Source organism: Sipha flava, unplaced genomic scaffold (genome assembly GCF_003268045.1).
Source record: "Sipha flava isolate LNK unplaced genomic scaffold, YSA_version1 360_pilon_pilon, whole genome shotgun sequence".
In the NCBI taxonomy this organism is placed as follows: domain Eukaryota; kingdom Metazoa; phylum Arthropoda; class Insecta; order Hemiptera; family Aphididae; genus Sipha; species Sipha flava.
In genome coordinates, this window is record NW_020273059.1 from 38,639 (window position 1) to 57,902 (window position 19,264).

The window sequence follows — 19,264 nt, forward strand, 5'->3', positions numbered from 1 at the left end:
CATTATGCCGCTTTGACGACACTTAAACATAGATGTAAAATATATTGATAAATCATATTTTAATCATGTTTTGAAAAATCAAAACTGTTATATCTTATTTACAGAAGATTTTCAGTTTTTTAGCATACGTAATTTTTAATACTGTTGTTGATACTGAAAAAGAGTGTACGACTGCTATAATTAAGTTCATAATTGCTTTGATTTATATTTATTTTTGTATTAATTTCCATAGTTCGAATCGTGACGGTATTAGTTACATTTTTTTTCCGAATTATAATTGAAAACTAAATTATATCAAAATGTGGGTTAGTATTCAATCCGGTGATAGAAAATTAATAATTATTATACAATTTAATATTGTATCACCCGGAAAATATATTAAAATTGCATTTTGTATAATTGTGAAGTAGAAATAAAAAAATTATATGTTGTATGTAAATATCATCGGTATAGCTAAAAATAAGTTTCTGAAGGATAAATACGAGTAATTCAAAATGTATAATGTACAGTTCAAAAGAGGTAGTAGTGCTTGAAGTATACGACAGGTAAGATGAGGCTTAACATATTAATACGTCATACAGTCTGGACCGATCTTGTAGACGGATCTGTAACGAACTCAACCAAATGTTGAGTCTTATTTTTGTACAACCTTTAAGATACTAATGTGCTCGCATTGTAATGCGCAGCGTTTTGTTCATGAAATATGGTGTTATTAAGCAGTTTTTTTTCTCCCCGGATGCGTAATGCACTACATTTTTCGCTTGAGAAAAATGATTTAATGTTAAATATAAAATTGGTTAAGTTTTGTTCATGGTTAATTACTTTATAAACAAAAAAAATGCATACCGTTAGTATTTATTAAATCGCTTTTGAGTTATTTATTTTAATAAGTCCAACATACATAGAAGCGTGTTCTTGCAGTAGACATTGGTTTATAAATATGTCATCAAATAATATTATTTAATAAAAATGTACACTTTTTTTTTTCTATTATACTTATGTTTTATGTATATTTTATATACTCATATTTGAGTATAACTATTATTGATTTGAATAAATATTAAAATTTTTTTTTAAAAATATATTAGTTTGAAACCAAATAACTCTTTTAATAAAAACTAGGTTAAAAATCCGCAGGGTTTGTTCTAAGTTATTTTTCGACTGAATCTTTATCACTACCATAGTTATTAAAGTTTAAATATTTTTTAAATACCATATAACAATAAGAAACAATAATATATTATTTTGAAAGTTATATATTTAGCTTTTTTTGATATTGATGTGATATTCCATTATTTTTAATTTATTAAATTATAATATTTTCAAATTAATGAAAAAATTGAAAACTATGAATGCTTGTTTCAGAAATATAGAATATTAATGAACATCATAGATATTGATTTCCAGTACGCTCAACTACAATTTTTCTTTTTCATATACGGTAAATGTGTTCAACTGTGCTTTAGATAGAGGCCTGAAAGTTACTATTTTTATATTGACTTGGTATAAAATATCCATAGTTATTAAGTTTTATTGCTAATCTAAATATATAATACTCGTATTACCTATTTAATGCACATATTTTTACTAAATATTTTAATTATTTATTATTTTAGTTATTTCCATTTATAAAAGTAACTGATTACAAATCTTCCCGAGTTATGTTCAAGGGTAAATTGTTACTCTCAGTTCAAATTGATATACCTCTAGACGAGACCGGATCGTAAAAATCCATTCAGTGCAACAACAGCTGATAGCCCAGTGACATCTGTTACTTAATATGTATGTTTTTTAAAATTACAATATTTATAATTAATAATTATTTTTAATAAAAATTAGTTGTGTACATCATATGATATTTTATCAAATTGATAAATTGAATCATTACAAATAGAAAATAATTCATAAAATATTATTTACATCACTAATAGATATAAAAACCGATAATATTTTTTTAGATTTAAGAATAAAATCTTATTTTTTCATTTTTATATCTGTAATTGTTTATTTAGTCATTCCAATGTGTATAATAATTGTAGAACCAAATGTGCAATAGTTTATTATCATGATTTGTAAGGCTTACCGACGTTTTGTTTTGTGACTCATTGACTAATGATAAAATTATTTTAGATTTGATACTTAAATGAATTACTAATATATTATAAGAAAACGTTTATGTAGTTTTATCGATACTGTTTCATTTAGTTATAGTTCATAACATTCATATAAAATAATTGAACAACAAATTCATAATAGTATTTATTGATCATGAGAACCGTATTTATTTTCAAATGTTTTTTCTTTTTTACTACACATATATGCTATGTATTGTAAATAAATACACATTTGTTATAATATGCACTTTTGCAGACATTACCTAAATATTTATGCAATAGTGGGTATTTTAATATTGAATTATTATATAAGTTGCGTTTCAAATAGTTTTGAAAAAGAAATTGACGATTTTAAATAAATAAATATTTATGTTAGTATAACACATTCCTTAACAGTTTTGTAAAATTTTAAAACATATGATAATTTGTGTACTTATTTATAGGATAATATGTTTTTTTTTTTAAACTTGTTATTATATAATAGTATTAAATTATTGGACATATATTCATTGAACAGAGCGTAGCAAACAATCAAGTTTGGTATCTTAACGTTTATAATCGATTATAATAAAAGTAGAATATTCTGTGTGACATCAATTTTCTGTTTGAGAAGATTAAATATAAAATTTAATCTGGATATACGTTAGATGTATTCATCGTTTGTGTATTGACTCGTAATATAGAGAAAACTGCTTATGATTGTCCCTAAATAAAAGGAAAATATGTCTGGGAAGAAAGTTTTCATGGTACTGACTGACATTTAAGGTTTCTAAACCTTTTAAGTATGCCGAAAATCAGTCAAAACCAGATAGTTTTTTGGTCTCTAGCGATTCCATTTTTGGCCGATTTCTTTTGATTAACTTTGTAACAGTTGAAAGTTAAAATATACACATGAGGTTTATATTAATATTTTTGAATAGAATAAAATTAAGCAAACTTCAAGTTAAAAATATTTACCTTTATTATAAATGTTTAAATAATAAAAATTATTTAGGTACTTATACGTGCTCGGCGGAGCCCATTGTACGCTATATTACGTAATATTTATTTCTAATGTTTTGTTTTAAAAATAAATAATAATACTTTTTCTGAAATCTTAGGTAAAAGAATAATAATGTTTTTAATATTTATATTTGGGTCTTAATATGATAAACAATAAATATTAAAAAGGTATGTGAAAGACTAACATATTTTATTACACTTCCTACTTATTATAATAGCATATACAAAATTATAAGCTATTGAATACATTACTGATCAGATATTAATAAAGAGTTTTAATGTTTCTGTTATAAAAATGTTTTTAATGTATTTAATAAGTTAATATAAGATGATTAGAATAGATATCTTAATTTATTTATTTATCAAAAATAATATTCACAGGGATGTTCTACTCATTTTATAATTTCTTTACACAAATAATTTTACATCCTTTTTATTTTAAGTATGCCTTTTACACTAATATTCTATTAATATTAATTAAATATCTATAAGAAGTATAATAGTATATTAATGGCTCTAATATAATCTTCAATTTGTTTTAACTAGTTAAAAGAATTTAACTAATTAATTTGTTAATTTGTTTTAACTAGTGTCAAGTGCAAAACATTTTTTTTATATAATTTATATATATTTTGACGTGAATTTGTTTTTCGTCTGAAAGATATATACAATTTAAGTTATATTTTTTATTATTACTAAAATAAAACTGATTATTACACTAATTGAGACGTTAACTGTAACTGCTGGAAAGTTTGGTTAGTAATAAATTAATAACTGAATAAAAATACTGTATATGAAAAAATATGTATATATAAAAATGTTAAAAATACTATAATAATATTGTTAATATTTGATTATAAAACTATGATTTAAACTAAATTTAAGTAATATCCAAGAATTTGGAAATTTTTTTATCTAATATTCATTAAATTTAGTAAGTAAATGGTTGACCAAAAAATGTTTATGTATTAATTATTCTTGATAGTTACTCATATAATAAATTTTTGGTATTCACTACCAATATAAACAATGGCCTATCCAAATGTTGAAGTAATTACGAAATGTACAATTTGCATATAGTGTATATCTATTGTTATATTATAAACCATAAACAATTTATAATTATTACATAAATGAGTTAACCATATGTTATACGTTTTAATAAATACAATTTAAGATACATCATTTTATAAAATACATTTTTGGAACAACTTTAATACATTCAATATAATATGATATAACACTTTTTAGTATATATATATATATATATATAAATATATATAAGTTTATTTAACATTCTACAATATACATCAATCACTATGATTCGTGCAGGTATATATGATTATAAACATATAACTTCAATTTTTAATAAGTTCGTCAAAATGCTTCGTCTCACCAATGAATATTTTTAGTTAAAAACAAATACATTATCCCATCACCAGAAAAACATTAAAATATGAATTTTAATAATGCAATTTATAATGTATTTATTAAAAACCTTATTAGTTTTTGAGAAACAATCATTCATACAATTTTATTATATAGATAGTAAATATTTTTCACACTTCTGTGACGTTTGATTCTGTTAAAGAATGCAATTTTCTAAATTTTGAGCAAAACGAAAAATGTTATAATGTATTTGTTGAACAAGTTCTTCTTGTGGTTTATTTTTTTTGTAATAAAACTACACCAACAAATTTAGAAGCATTTTATTCGATCATCAATTGGATCAACATTTGGAGAGTATAGAACAAAAAATTTTAATTTTAGATTCTTATTGTTTTCAAAACAATAATACCAAAGAAAATACTAAAAAAAGCTTGAATTCATTTTTATTAGTAAAACAATTCAATTTGATTCGAAAATTTAATGTATGATTCACTACATGATATTATATATAACACTATAAATCAAAAAATTTGGGTTCATTAATTTCCTTTTTTATAAACATTTAAAGTTTTATTTACGATATAATTGATTGTTTTAACGTGAAATTACAACAAATTATTATGTATTATTAACATAATTTATGTTTAAGTACAAATGTTTTTCATTAAATTAATTTTTCTATACATTTCCTCTTAATAACAATTTTCCTGTTAGCTTAAAAAACATTATAAAACCTCATGAATTGTATTAAATGAAAAAGTCGAACTGTTAAAAATTTCATAAAAATAAACCTTGAAAATCTATAAATTGTGCAAAAGTATCAAACGAAAAATGTTTTTTTTAAATTTTTTTTTTTACAATATTTTTATTTACTTCAAAACTGTGCAAGGATTTATTATATGTGATTTTTTTTAGTATTAATAAAAACAATTCAATTTAATTAAAAATCGAAATAAATGTATTTTTTAATCAATACGAGCGATTTAAAAACAACAGGATTTGACTTGTTTAACACTGTAGAAATCGCAACTTGTAAATTTAAATCTTTCACCTTGTACATTTTTGGCTTTAGTAGTTTTGAGTTTTGAAATTTTTAATTTTTATCCCATAATGTAATCTTATTTTATTAGTCTATATATTTGCGGTGTTTTATTATAGATTTTTGACAAAATGGTAAAAACGATTTTCTAAGTTTAGACGTTGAATGTAATGTTTCATGCGTATTATTCGGCACCAATGACATTGAAATAAAATAATTTTATTTGTATACCAACAAATACGAGTATAATACATTTTATTTACAATATTTAATTTTCTTGAATTATTTTGATTGAATAATTTTGAAAATATTAAAGTGCGTAACAAATATAATAACAGTTCAAGTTTCCATTTGTTCTGTATTTTATTTTATTTTATTTTAAAATTTCTTATTACTCTTAGGGCGTACAATTTGTGAATAGCTAATTTATGCGATATACTTCTATCGTATTTTAAGTTTCATTTTACACTACGACAGATCAATATATGATAAGTATACACAATTCTTTCAATAATTTTATTTTATTTTTTCTTAGTCGATTGATTAATTTAAAAATGTATTAAGTTTGTCTTATTGTTCGAGATAAATATTTACTATGCGAGCTCACTAAATTTGTTGATTCTATTTTAATGTTTATTTTTAAAAAAATTTATTTTGATTTTTTGAGAATTGAAAAAAAAAATATCAAACTTAATGCTCCGTATAAAATCCCATGTAATTAAGAGGGGTTCGGGGTTTTTGTTACGCTCCGCCTGCTCTAGAATACGGTGGGAGTAAGAAGGATCGACGATAAGATCTATATGCGAGACGGACGGACGAGATCTCCATACCACAGTACATTTTCTCGTCTGGTTCGCGTTGGTTCAATTAGCCCTTCGTGTTTTATATTTAAATTAAGACTGCGTTTACTTATGTCATTTCGTACACATTACTGCTACATATTGCTATCGGTTTGATTCAATATTGACGACATGAATAACAACTCTACTGCTGCAGAATTTTGCTCAGGTGATTCGAACACGGCCGCTGCATTAAAGATCGTGAATTCGAAACCCAAGATCACGATCATGGCAAGTGCTGCAGGAAGCATAACGGCTTCCAGGGCAGCGATGAATCAGGCATTGATAAAAAATCCGTTATTGAACGAGACCGTAAAAGAAGTGTTACAGGGGTACAGTTGGAACGTTGTACCGCCTCAGACTAGGTATGTTTCGTATTTTTATTCTACCCCGAAAACATTTGGCTTATTACTATATTGTGTGCTTATCACCTGGAAGCGACAGGTATAATCGTGAAAAAACATCAGTTTAGACCCTAGAGTTCATAACTCTTGGATAGCGACAGTAAAATATTGATACGACATTATCTTAGACGGTATTATTTCGATTTAAAATTATCAAATATGAAGAGACGATCTAGTTATAATAATAATTATATCCGAGGGGTTGAGATTAAAAACGAATTAAAAATTATAATATTGAAATCAATATTAATTCTCAATTCATTGTTAAAAAGGTAATTAAATATCATTATAAAGGTTGTGTGTGTGTGTGTGTACCAAGAAAACCTGGTCGGGTCGTATATTTGAACGTGTTAAGATGAGCGGAAAAAATCTTTAATCCGACTGTGATTTTATTTGTTTTGCGTATCGAAAACGCACAGTCACGAACTCTCACGAAATCAATTGTCGGCGGACACTACGCGCAATCGCGTGCATGTTGCCGAAATATAGTGTAAAGTTGTAGTTGTTCAATTATGAACTGACTAGCACGCAGTCCGCCGCTGTGTTACTTGTTATCAATGATCAGTTCACAGATAAAAACAGTGATTGCGCGTATAAACGAGTTCCGAAAAAATAATTTACTTTATAATTTTATATTATATTTTATTTATATTATTATATTATTATTTTTGCAAAACACGTCACTACAATATAATGTGATGTATAACACATAACGTGGCTTCCAGTCTTTGATCATATATGATTTAAGGGTTCGGTATTGCAGTTTTATAAACCGTACATTTTTATTTCAAAACTGACTCGTTTTCGAATTGGAATTTAGGTTTATAATAATATATAATGAGCTGCGTTGATTGTTTTTTTTTTTTAATTTCATATATTATTTTCATAAATGTTTTATTTTGTTTATTTTTGATCGTGATCAGGCCGTGAATGGTATTGAGCTTTTTAACATTTTGCAAACGTACTTAACAGCGTAAAATATTTACTAAAAATATTATAAAATATTTATAATAAATATTAAAATATAATTTATTATAAATAATATAATATTATTTATAAAAATAAAAATATTATAAAATACTCTTTGAACGTATACATGATTTATAAACGTAAAATAAAGATAAAACATTGAAGGTTTGCTGAAATCTTCGAACAAAATAAGGATAGAAATGAGTTAATGAGTTAACATGAGTTAACATCCAATCTCTATAGAAATAATTTGAACTTTTCAGCTATTGTGTATGTAGAAATTGTATAAACTCAATGAACTTCATTATACATTTTAATTCATTAATAATCTGAATATATAGGCGAACAGATAATATTTTATTTGAAAAGCTTTTTATTTTTGAACAATTGTGTTAATTGTACAGTGTTTCATATAATTTGTTCTTAGTGTAATTTTATTTGTTTACATATTTACCAAATATATTTATATATAAAATATTTGATCTTAAAAAAATCTATGTTTTTCAATTATTGTTAATAAAATATCTTGTTATTAATTATTTTTATCATAACTTATCAAAGGACATTAATTTTACAGTTTAATATTTCAACGAATCAATTACTTGGTTTATTTTTTCATAGTAATCATATTATATAATATACTGATTAAAAATTCTGTATTAATATTAAAGTAGGTTTTTTTTAGAATATATCTGGATATTTTATAAATGATAAATCACCGAAAGATCGGTTGGAAAAAATAAATATTATAATAATTCAGATTCGACTTTTGAAAGTTGTAAGATAGTGCCACGTGATTAGAAGAGTTGTTCATGTCAAATTACCTAAAAAAGGCGGAAAAGGATACATGCATATTAAATCAATCTCTTTTTGAGTACTTGTTTTCAATTTTCTTTCTTTTGATCCAATAAATAATATTTATTTTAAAATTTATTTTTAATTCTTAATTATTAAAGAACTATTGTGTTCACAAATATATTTTCCTTGATGTAATATAATTTATCGATCACGTATTAAGTATTTCAAATATATTACTACTACTAAATTGATTAGTATAAAAAATTAATCGATTTAAATTATTTATTTAAATTTACTGTTTTGATTTATATAGCTTATAATATCATGTGTATACGTAAGTAATAATAACTTACAATAAGTTATAATAGGTATTTAAAGCTGTATAAAAAGCTATTTTAATATATCAGTGACGCTTTGGAAGTGTCTCTTAAGAATTTCATTAACTTTAAGTAATAGTTATACTCTATTATCAAACAATCTAGGGATCATCGAAAGTTCATATTTCAAATTATCTCACTGAAGATGGAATTTTTAAAATCTAAATTTAATCCTATATAAAAGTTTTCACTTATGATTCGAAGAAAGCTGAAATTAAATAAACTTTTTTAGAGGTATATATTTTTTTTTTAATAAAATATAATTAAAACATTTTAATAAGTTCAGAATGAATGAAAATGTCAAACAAATTATTCTATGTATATCAGTAATAATCAAGGCTCGGAAGTTGTAGCATTAAACATGTTACTTTTTAGCTTTTAAATATGCAAATAAAAACTCTTAAATATGTGCTATAAATAGCATGAGAAATAAAAAAAATACATTTAATATGAAAAAATTACAAATTGTTGACTTCATAGACACAGTCTGGACTGATTGAATTATAAACTGTTAACAAAAATGTTAAATTATTTAAATACATTTGTAAAAATGTACAAATTATTAAATTATTTAATATATTTACCTTGGAAATTATCCTGAATTATTAAAATGTTTGATAATCTAATGCAATGATATAATGAGGGAATAACAACGACGTCACTTACTATTGATACATCAAATTTTCGATGAAAATATAAAATAATACTCGATGAGTTCTATTTATTTCCAATAATTCAAATATTTTTAAAAATATAATCAAGTAAATACAATTATTATCAACAAAATATGATGATTTCCTGTGATGAGTGAAAATATATCTGAAAATAGCACTATAAACCCTAAATTAGCAAATTAGCAATAAAACCCGTAATTATGCAAAAAATAGCAAAATTAAATTTTGTGTTTGATATACGATTAGTGTGAAACATATTTGTATCTTACTTTGGATGCTCTAGGATCAACCAAGAAAAATATGCATTTGCTAGAACTTCCGAACCCTGGTAATAATCATTCAACTGTACTATGTAATTTACTTATGATAACAAATATTTCACTTAGACTATGCATCTATGATTTATTTATATACAGATTAGTACTGGTTGTGAAGTAACAAGTAAAATTAAGTAGGTACTCTTAGTTCTTACATTTTATTATTTTAACTTTTATAAAATATCTCATTAGTAGGATTTTAAAATTTTAATATTAGAAGTGTTATTTTTCTACAGATGGATAAATAAATTCACTTTACTATGTGTAATCACTTTAATGTTGGTACTAAATATAACTGATATTTTATTTACATAATTAGTCTAGCAATTAGCAGTTGTATCACATTGATATAATACCTTAGAAGCAGGGACGCTGGTATAGATTATTAATAGAGGGGTTTTCAACTTTTAAGAATTAGTAATGGGCTGACGTGAAAAAACAAATATATTTTCATTGGCAGTGAACGTTCTAACTAAAAAGTCATTTTTGTCGTTAGTAATACTCAAAAAATTTTGGGTTGATTAATTTCTTTTTTATAAACATTTAAAGTTATATTTACAATAAAATTGATTGTTTTTACGAGAAATTATAATAATTTACTATGTATTATTAACATAATTTGTGTTTTAGTACAAATGTTTAACATTAAATTAATTTTTTTATACATTTCCTCTTAATAACATTAATAATTAATGTACTCAATAATTAATAATTAATTAATATACTCGTACACACAATTTTTTTCTGATTACGATTATTAATTATTTACTGATTGAGAGTTTTGAATGGGGGGGGGGTGTTTGAAACGCCACAAACTTCCCCCTTATTTACGCCCCTGCTTAGAAGTAAATATATATGTAAAAGTAACTTCAAACTTTTGAATACACTAAAAAATGATGAAAAAAGTTTTAATAATACTTAACCAGCTTGATAAAAAATTAATTTTGTAATATTTTAATTTGATTTTGGAATTATATAATTTTACTGGAAAGTTAGGAAATATTAAAAAATGTACAAATTATGAAAGTATCGTTCTGTTTTTGAGTCGGAATAAAATATGTATGTATACATTTTTTTTAAATATCCGTTTTTATATATATATATATAATTTGATATGCATATTTGCGATATAAAGATCAACTTGCATATTATCTAATATGTATTATATGCTAAACTAGATGAAATGATTAAGGAATGTTAACAGTTTCTATCGTCAACATTGCCTGCGTTTTTTTTTAACCGGATGATAAGGAACGGCCGGAAGCTCCTTAGTAAAAGAAGTACAACGTGGATGGAATTTAATTCGATATGTTTTTAGTTGTATATCTATGTGTATATGTTATAATAAAAATATTCAGCATAATTCCTGATAGCGGTCTTTATGATCAACGCCTACTGGCTTATGCATGGTCCCGAACACAAATCTTAATCGAAAAAAAAAAATTAAAAAATATTTGTACATTTTATCTGTCGCCTAGTCATCATGATCAATATTTTCAATGGGTCAGTTGAACGAATCAGCTATTTTTTGTTTAGACATCAAACATAGCCATGATAAATCGTGTAAGAACCCTGCTGTGAAAAGGATGAAGTGCGCTTTCATTCAAATTTTAAACCACACACGTGGTTACCATTGAGTAAAAAGGATATACAGTATTTTTTTGTTCACTGTTTTATTTTAAATCGATAAATAATTACGTTGAATAAACAAATCGTAATTTATTGTGAAGGTCAATAAAAATAATTTTTAGATGATTCCACGAAAATAAATGTATGCGGTATTTCGTAAAGAAATATTGAAATAATTTATTATAATTATATCGTGTCTAAGAAATTCAACAATAAGAATAAAACGAAAAATATTATATTTTTAGTACATATAATATATTGAAAATATAAATATTATAAATATTATGAATTTTATATTTTCTTATATTTTTATAAAAATAAAAAGCTGATAAATTGTTTAACTTAATGAAATTACAGTTTTATACCTCAAATAGGTGCCTAGTAAAAGAGAAAATTAGAAAAGATTTGTGCTTAAACATAACTGATTATAGAAATGGTGTTTTGGTAATCAGTTATAATTTATATTCGTTACTTTTATCAATATCGTCATATTATTAAAATTAGTCAATTTTATATAAATAAACACGGTGGATTAAACGATCAGGAGAATAACGATATAAGGAGAAATTTATTATGCTTACTATAATAAATAATCTTTGTTCTTTGACATATCTATTTATACATATTTATTACTTATAACTTGAGTTTTATATATTATATTATAAATAGTTGTATATCGATTTGACTGTTTTGTTTTTTTTCTTTTTATTAAAAATGTTCGATTTATGTGGAAATCGAAACGAAGTTCAAACGTGTACAAATTAAATTTCAATAGGTTAAACAATTTTTAATAATATCAAAACAAAACACAAAGCCGACCGTTTTGCTACTCTTATATAATTAATTTAACCGATGACACTTAGATTTAATGTTGGTAATTCCTATTCGTCTACGAACCATGGCCATCGCGTAGGTATAGTTAATTATTGTAATGTTTATACAAATTACGTGTGTGTTTATACGCATCTTGTCATATCTTTTCGAAAACATATGCGTTTTGGACATCTACCAATGTATTTTCGGTCGAAACTCGCTAGGGAAGATCCTATCGGTTGCATGCGTCCTCACATTTAATTTAACTGAACTGTCGTTATAGCCAAATCGGAGGTTTTTTATACAGAATTTAAAATGTTGATAAAAATAGGAAATGTCTTCTTTTTTTTTAAGTTGGAAACTTGTAATTTGAGAATAAAGTTTTAATTATATGACGTATTTAGAAGTAGCTTATTGATACAAACTACTATTTATTATTAAGATTTTAAATTAATTATGGAAGTATGTATACTTATATTATGTACATTTATTAGATATTTTTTAACTATAAATCAAAAAAGTATGTTCCTATCTCACTGCATTGAATCAATTTTCTGAGTACTATATTTGCAATATTAATAGATACAATGTAGCATAAGTGCATATCGCTGCATGCAGATAGTTGCCCTAAGAGTTTCTCAGTACTTTTACTATGTAGTTACTTGTATTTTATGAAGATATGGAATGATAATGTATTATATAATCTTGTAGAATTCTTTGTTTCAAATTTGGAAATAAAAAGTGTACTTTTTTATATAAATAGTATCATATTAAATAATGACCAAAATTAAGATGTGTATTTTTATTAGATTATACTAGAATTGATAATGATTTATAATAAAAGTGAAACATGCGTATTGTTCAAATGTTAGGGTTATAAGCTTAGAGAAACCCTTTTATAATAGAGAATTTGATTTTGAATATTAATTTATACCAACAGACCCTTTTTCGTTACGCATGTGTTTACTAATTCGTATATTTTTTTAATTTTTTAGACCGTCTAACAAGGAAAAAGTCACTCATATTAAAAGACCAATGAATGCCTTTATGGTATGGGCCCAAGCTGCTCGCCGTATTCTTGCCAATGAACATCCACAGCTTCATAACGCTGAGCTCAGTAAAACGCTTGGACAAATATGGAGGTAAATATAACAGTTTTTCAATACAGTATATTATTACCTATAAAGTGTTGGGATAGCATATTGTGATATGTTAAAAATGTTAATTTTGATAAAAGTCAATTTTTTGTTATTCTGAAAAATAATAAGTTAAATATAAGTTAGATTACATGTAATTAAAAACGGTTTTTAAATTAATTATGACAAGAAAATTAATTTATTAAAAATATACTCTAATTTATATTATGCCTAGTTAAATATTTTATCTGCATTATTTAAATTATCAACATTTATCTATAGTTATTTCGAATTTCTATACATGTTCTGTATATAAATTTATTTCATTATAGACATTTATACTCGTGGGCCTAAAGTCGATTTATTGTTAAAAATAAATTTTAGTTTGTTATACAGTTTAACTAAAGGTCACATTTCATTTTTTACTGAAAATTTAAATTACTATCAAACATAGTTAAGTGTTATGAATCTTCAAAAATGTCAATTTAGTCCAGTGTGGAATACATAAATCTTATATTATTTCTCTTGTATTTGAAAAATATCATTATCATTTTTAATTTAGTCCAATAGATTTATAATTTTTATAATAATTTAAATAAAATGCAAGTGCATCAACATCAATGTACTCTTATTACAATGTAATAGTGTAATGATACACTATTAAGTACAAAATTAAATATGCTAAATATCTTCCTAAAAGTTAAAAAAATTTTATTATAACTATGATTTTTGTACATTTTATGTTAACTGATTGTATACTTTTTACTGTGATATTTTTATAATGATTCTAATAATTTGTCATTTTAAGTAATTAACATTTGTATTTGGTTAAATAAATCTAACTTACATGAGTTTAATATAATGTATAATTCAATTATTTTGTTTGAATTCAGAAATAATAATAAATATGCATGGATTTGAATTTACAATATGCAATCAATTTTAATTTCGAATTATTATTATTATTACTTTTTTTCTTGAGCAGTATATGTTTAAAGCAATGTTGAAAAAATCAACGGTTAGATCGAAATTCATCATAAAAATGGTTGACACATTAAAAAATTATGGAGCTGACGAATAATATTCACCTTAATTATAGTACACTTCTAAAAGTGATATTTTTAACCAATAAAATGCAACGGTGAATTTTAATTCGAAGAAAAATAAATATTAAAAATATTTTTTTCTTGTTTTGCTGTTTAATATAATATGATTTTTTTTCTGTAAAATTAGTTACGATGGAAAATTATTATCTTCGAAGAATTATTATAAGACTTTATACATTTTTAAAAATATTTTGTATCTATAATAATTGAATGAAATACATACATGTTTACCAGTTAAATTAACATTAGTTATTGTTACAGTGTACGCTAAGGAGTGTGTATTTCGTGTAGTTATTAAATTCCATATTTGAAATTAATAATAGAAAACCATTGAGTAAACAATTAATATTACTATCACAAATTGGTTAAAAAATAACACAATTAATTGAAGATTCTACGACTGTTCATAGTATTTTAATTATTTTTGTTTTATAAAATAATTAAAAACATTTATTAAATTTGTCTATGTATTTATAATATTATAATTTTAAATCAAAGTAGTTTTGTAAACAAATTAAGTGGTACAATATTTTTTGTAAATAAGATACTAATTATTAGTATAATAAGATAATATTTTATTGAAAAAAAAATAGAACAAATACATTTAATTAATATAATTATCTTTACTAGCGATTCTATATTAAAAAAAAAAAAAAATGTTTACAAAAACTACAAGTTTAATTTATAAACCATTTTTTATAACATGAAAATATTTAAAACTGTAGCATATAATATAAAATATAAATATACGAAAACGTAAGTTTTAATAAATAACTTGATACATAGCATCATTATTTTCATGAGTAAATTTACATAATATAAGTAGTTATGTATTCGTTTATTCGTGCATGTTTTCTATAATATGAAATTTGAATGTATTTACACTGTGTTAGTTGCTTAAAGCAATGTGTTAAGTTTATGGTAGCTAGTAAAATTAACGGATGATATAATACAGGTGCCAAAAAACAGTTCCCTTAGGTTTACCAAGAAAAAAAAATCTTATATATTAATGGCACTGAAGTACTTGCAACTACATTCGGTACAGCTATTTTATTAAAGAGTACGAATTTTTCATGACTTTGTTTTTCATTTTAGCAGTAAATACTTATTAAAAAATCAGGGTGGTTTTTCCATAAATAATACTAGCATACTATTACGTATAAGATGTAGTAGCTGGCAGATATTTTATGTACTACATATTCCATCCTACTACAACTGATTGTATTATGCGTAATGCACAATGATTTGCGACCAGTCAAGAATTGTTGGAGAATTTTTTTTATTTTAATGTTTGTGTATTAATTTTTAATTAAATACTATGTACGGTCATGATTATTATTTTTTTACTTCACTATACTGTAGTGAAGCGTAAAACATTCATATTAAAATGGGAAAGGTCATACTCCATAGACAGACACTCCCGTGTTTAATTAGTCTCTCAGAAGCTAGAATATGGTAATATGACATAATACTGGGAGTGTTTAGGGACGGATATGCAGGCTCTGAGCATCTGGGATAAATCGGACGTACGTTTAATTATCCGTATATTTTCAACCCCAAGCATGTTAACCCTCTGAGTATGACAAATAGTAAAAAAAAAAATAAAACATGAGGAATTCATTTTTTGCTCCTTGGTGGCTTGTCAACAAGTGCCCGATATTATAATATAAAGAAATAACAATAAAAAGCTAGCAGTTCCGGAACTATAATACATGATTTAATGTATCATATTATATGTAGATGAAAGTCAACTTTGTATGTATATGTATACAATTGTCTAAAATGAAAAATATCTTGTTTATAATTACAATAGATTCAATATTAATTGTAATTTATTAAAAAGTATAATAAATTATAAAATTGTAAAGGTCTCTATTATCGTAAATATGGCCTTTAGAAAATATATTTAAAAGGCAATGAATGATAAATGCTAAATATTGTATTATTAAATGTATATTATTGATTTAAAAACGAAAAAATAATAATTAAATTAAATTTAAATTGGGATTAGATTTTATTATTATACAGCTAATCAAAAATGTTACTAAATGTTTCAGAAAGTTGAGCGGAAAAGATAAACTGCCATTTATAAACGAAGCCGAACAATTACGATTAATCCATAAACAGAATTATCCAGGATATAAGTATCAACCTCGTAGGCGTAGGGTGATCAAATTATCATCAAAAATGCAAGAAAAATCACAAACTGTTAAATTGGAAAAAAATGATCAGTATCAGCAGAATTTAAATCACAATATACCTACTATTTGTAACAGGTAATAAATATTACATTCGATACTAATATTTGCAGGAAAGATATTATTTACGCACTATCTTTTAATTAGTATTGAGTAAAAAAAAGGTAATTTTTACCAAAATTAGTCTCAAATTAACTATTCAATCTATGTGAATAGTTTAACTTATCATCATATATATAGTTTTTTTGATTTTATTTATTCTAATAATTAAAAATCCATCATTATTATCATAGTAGCGTTTATCCATTTAAAATGATTGTTTTACAAAATGTAATAAATAAATAATTTGCATAAAATTAAATTATTAGTTTAATTTTTACAACTAATGAACAGCCGATTTTATACCATTATTTACTTTTAAGAATATTAATTTAAACAGATGAAAAAAATGTTTTGAAATGTAATAATATTAACTATTTTTATTCGATTGAAACAAAATTACAGAAAAATGTCCATCAAACTCACATGTAATCATTTAATTTTAGATACAACTCGAATTCAATTAAACAAGAAAATGTAATTACTACCACTTCATCGTCATCCACTAGTGGTCCATCCGGTTCGCCGCAAGCACCGTTGACTCCTCCTTGTACTCCTAATTATTATCCAAACAAGCCCAAAAACAACTGTTGTAACACTTTAACATATAGTAACGGTTACGGTAAGTATTGGAATTCGTTCACGTTTATATAACGATTCTAATCAATTGATGATTAAGTCATAAGTATAATAATGAACGATATTTCTATACTGAAGGCGATACCTCGAACAACTTCAATTCAGACATTGGTCGCATAGGTGATCTACCGTCAGTGGACTGCATCACAGCTGCCGATCTAGTGGACAATCCTGAATTGGATGACTGGGATCCATATATATGTAGATACCCTTCCATGTCTAGCACTTGTGTTGAACAGGAACCGTATTATCACAATGCCCAATACCATGAGCTACAATCGAATGCAGCCATGATGAATATTTCGGTTTGCCAGTCAACGTATCAGCCATCTTATTTGCAGTACTGATCAACAACTTTAATTAATTTTAACGAATACCATCTTCATACCATAATTTATACATAGCTTCAAAATGTATGTTATCCGTTTACATAATAATTCAAATTTTGGAGCTATATATTAAAGTATGTTATGTGGATGGTATAAATTATTTATGTTTTTTTAATGTTATTTTAATTTTTTCTTATTAATATTATTTTCATGTTAAAAGCTTCAAAGTGTATAAATTGAGATGTTGATCGATGACATTGTATGCATTTTTTGCCACGGAAAATGCATACCGTATTCCTGTAACCATAATAACTAAATATTGGCATGACTGAATTTCAATAATGAGAACTATTTTTTTTTTTTATAAGAATTAAAAAAAAAGAAATCATTAATTTTATCTAATATTTAAGTACATATAATATTATTTTAACTATATACTCGATAATTATGTGTTACAGTTCATATTTTTGTTTATTAAAAAAAAAAAAAAAATATTAACAACAATTTTAATGAAACCTGATTTATTAATAATAATTATAATATTCAATAAAAATTTTCACATAATTTGAACGTAAAATGTAAATTAAAATACTTGTATCGAGTTTAATTATTTTTGTATTATAATTTTATCATTAATCATAAATATCACAGACTTTCTCACGAAAAAAATTCCAATAATCTTTAGCTTCAATGTCCCTACGCATTAAATATTTAGATAAGGAAAAAGTTAGGAAGTAATTCAGAGGACGGTGGGAGTTTTAGTGTTTGTGAAAAAAAAAAAATTAAAACAATGATCATTAAATACACACATGAGTCGCACTGTTGTCTAATAACATAATACATAAATATATATATATATATATATATATATATATATGTATATATATGAACGTAATTTTTATTATTAATATAAAAAACTTGAAATTTGAATTTTTTTATTTTCTAATTTGATGAAAAGGTTTATTCTTTTATAAAGAATTTAGTTTTGGTTTCGTGAGAAAACAATTCTAATTATAAAATTTATTTTTCCAATCTATACAAATTAAGTGTATAAATTTATAACAATCTAACCCAATTAATCATTTATAAATGTTTTATGTCATACAACAACACGAATGAATTACTTAAAATATTAATTTTATAAGTATAGAGCAGTAAAAAGTGATGTTTATAATGTAGTCTAACTAAAAATACTTCAATAATATTTGTAATGGTGTATGTAACTTAATAATTTTTAGTACGCTTTTTTTTTAAAATTGAATCTAAATACATATGCAAAGTGGTGCATCTTAAGATGTCTCACTTACTTTACTTTTAAGTTCATTGAAATGTGCAACCCTTTTCACGACAAATATAACAATTACGAGTATTATATTTGAGTTGAGAGAAATGA

At 24.0% G+C, this 19,264-nt stretch overlaps 1 protein-coding gene across 1 annotated transcript; it reads left to right on the forward strand.

Moving 5' to 3' along the window:
- Positions 1 to 6,389: 6,389 nt before the first annotated feature.
- Positions 6,390 to 18,372, forward strand: LOC112687772 (transcription factor Sox-9-B-like). The gene is made up of 5 exons (XM_025560692.1): positions 6,390 to 6,748; positions 13,360 to 13,506; positions 16,664 to 16,882; positions 17,350 to 17,525; positions 17,621 to 18,372. The coding sequence occupies exons 1-5, from the start codon at positions 6,516 to 6,518 to the stop codon at positions 17,887 to 17,889; spliced, it is 1,044 nt and encodes a 347-aa protein (XP_025416477.1). The 5' UTR covers positions 6,390 to 6,515; the 3' UTR covers positions 17,890 to 18,372.
- Positions 18,373 to 19,264: the final 892 nt, after the last annotated feature.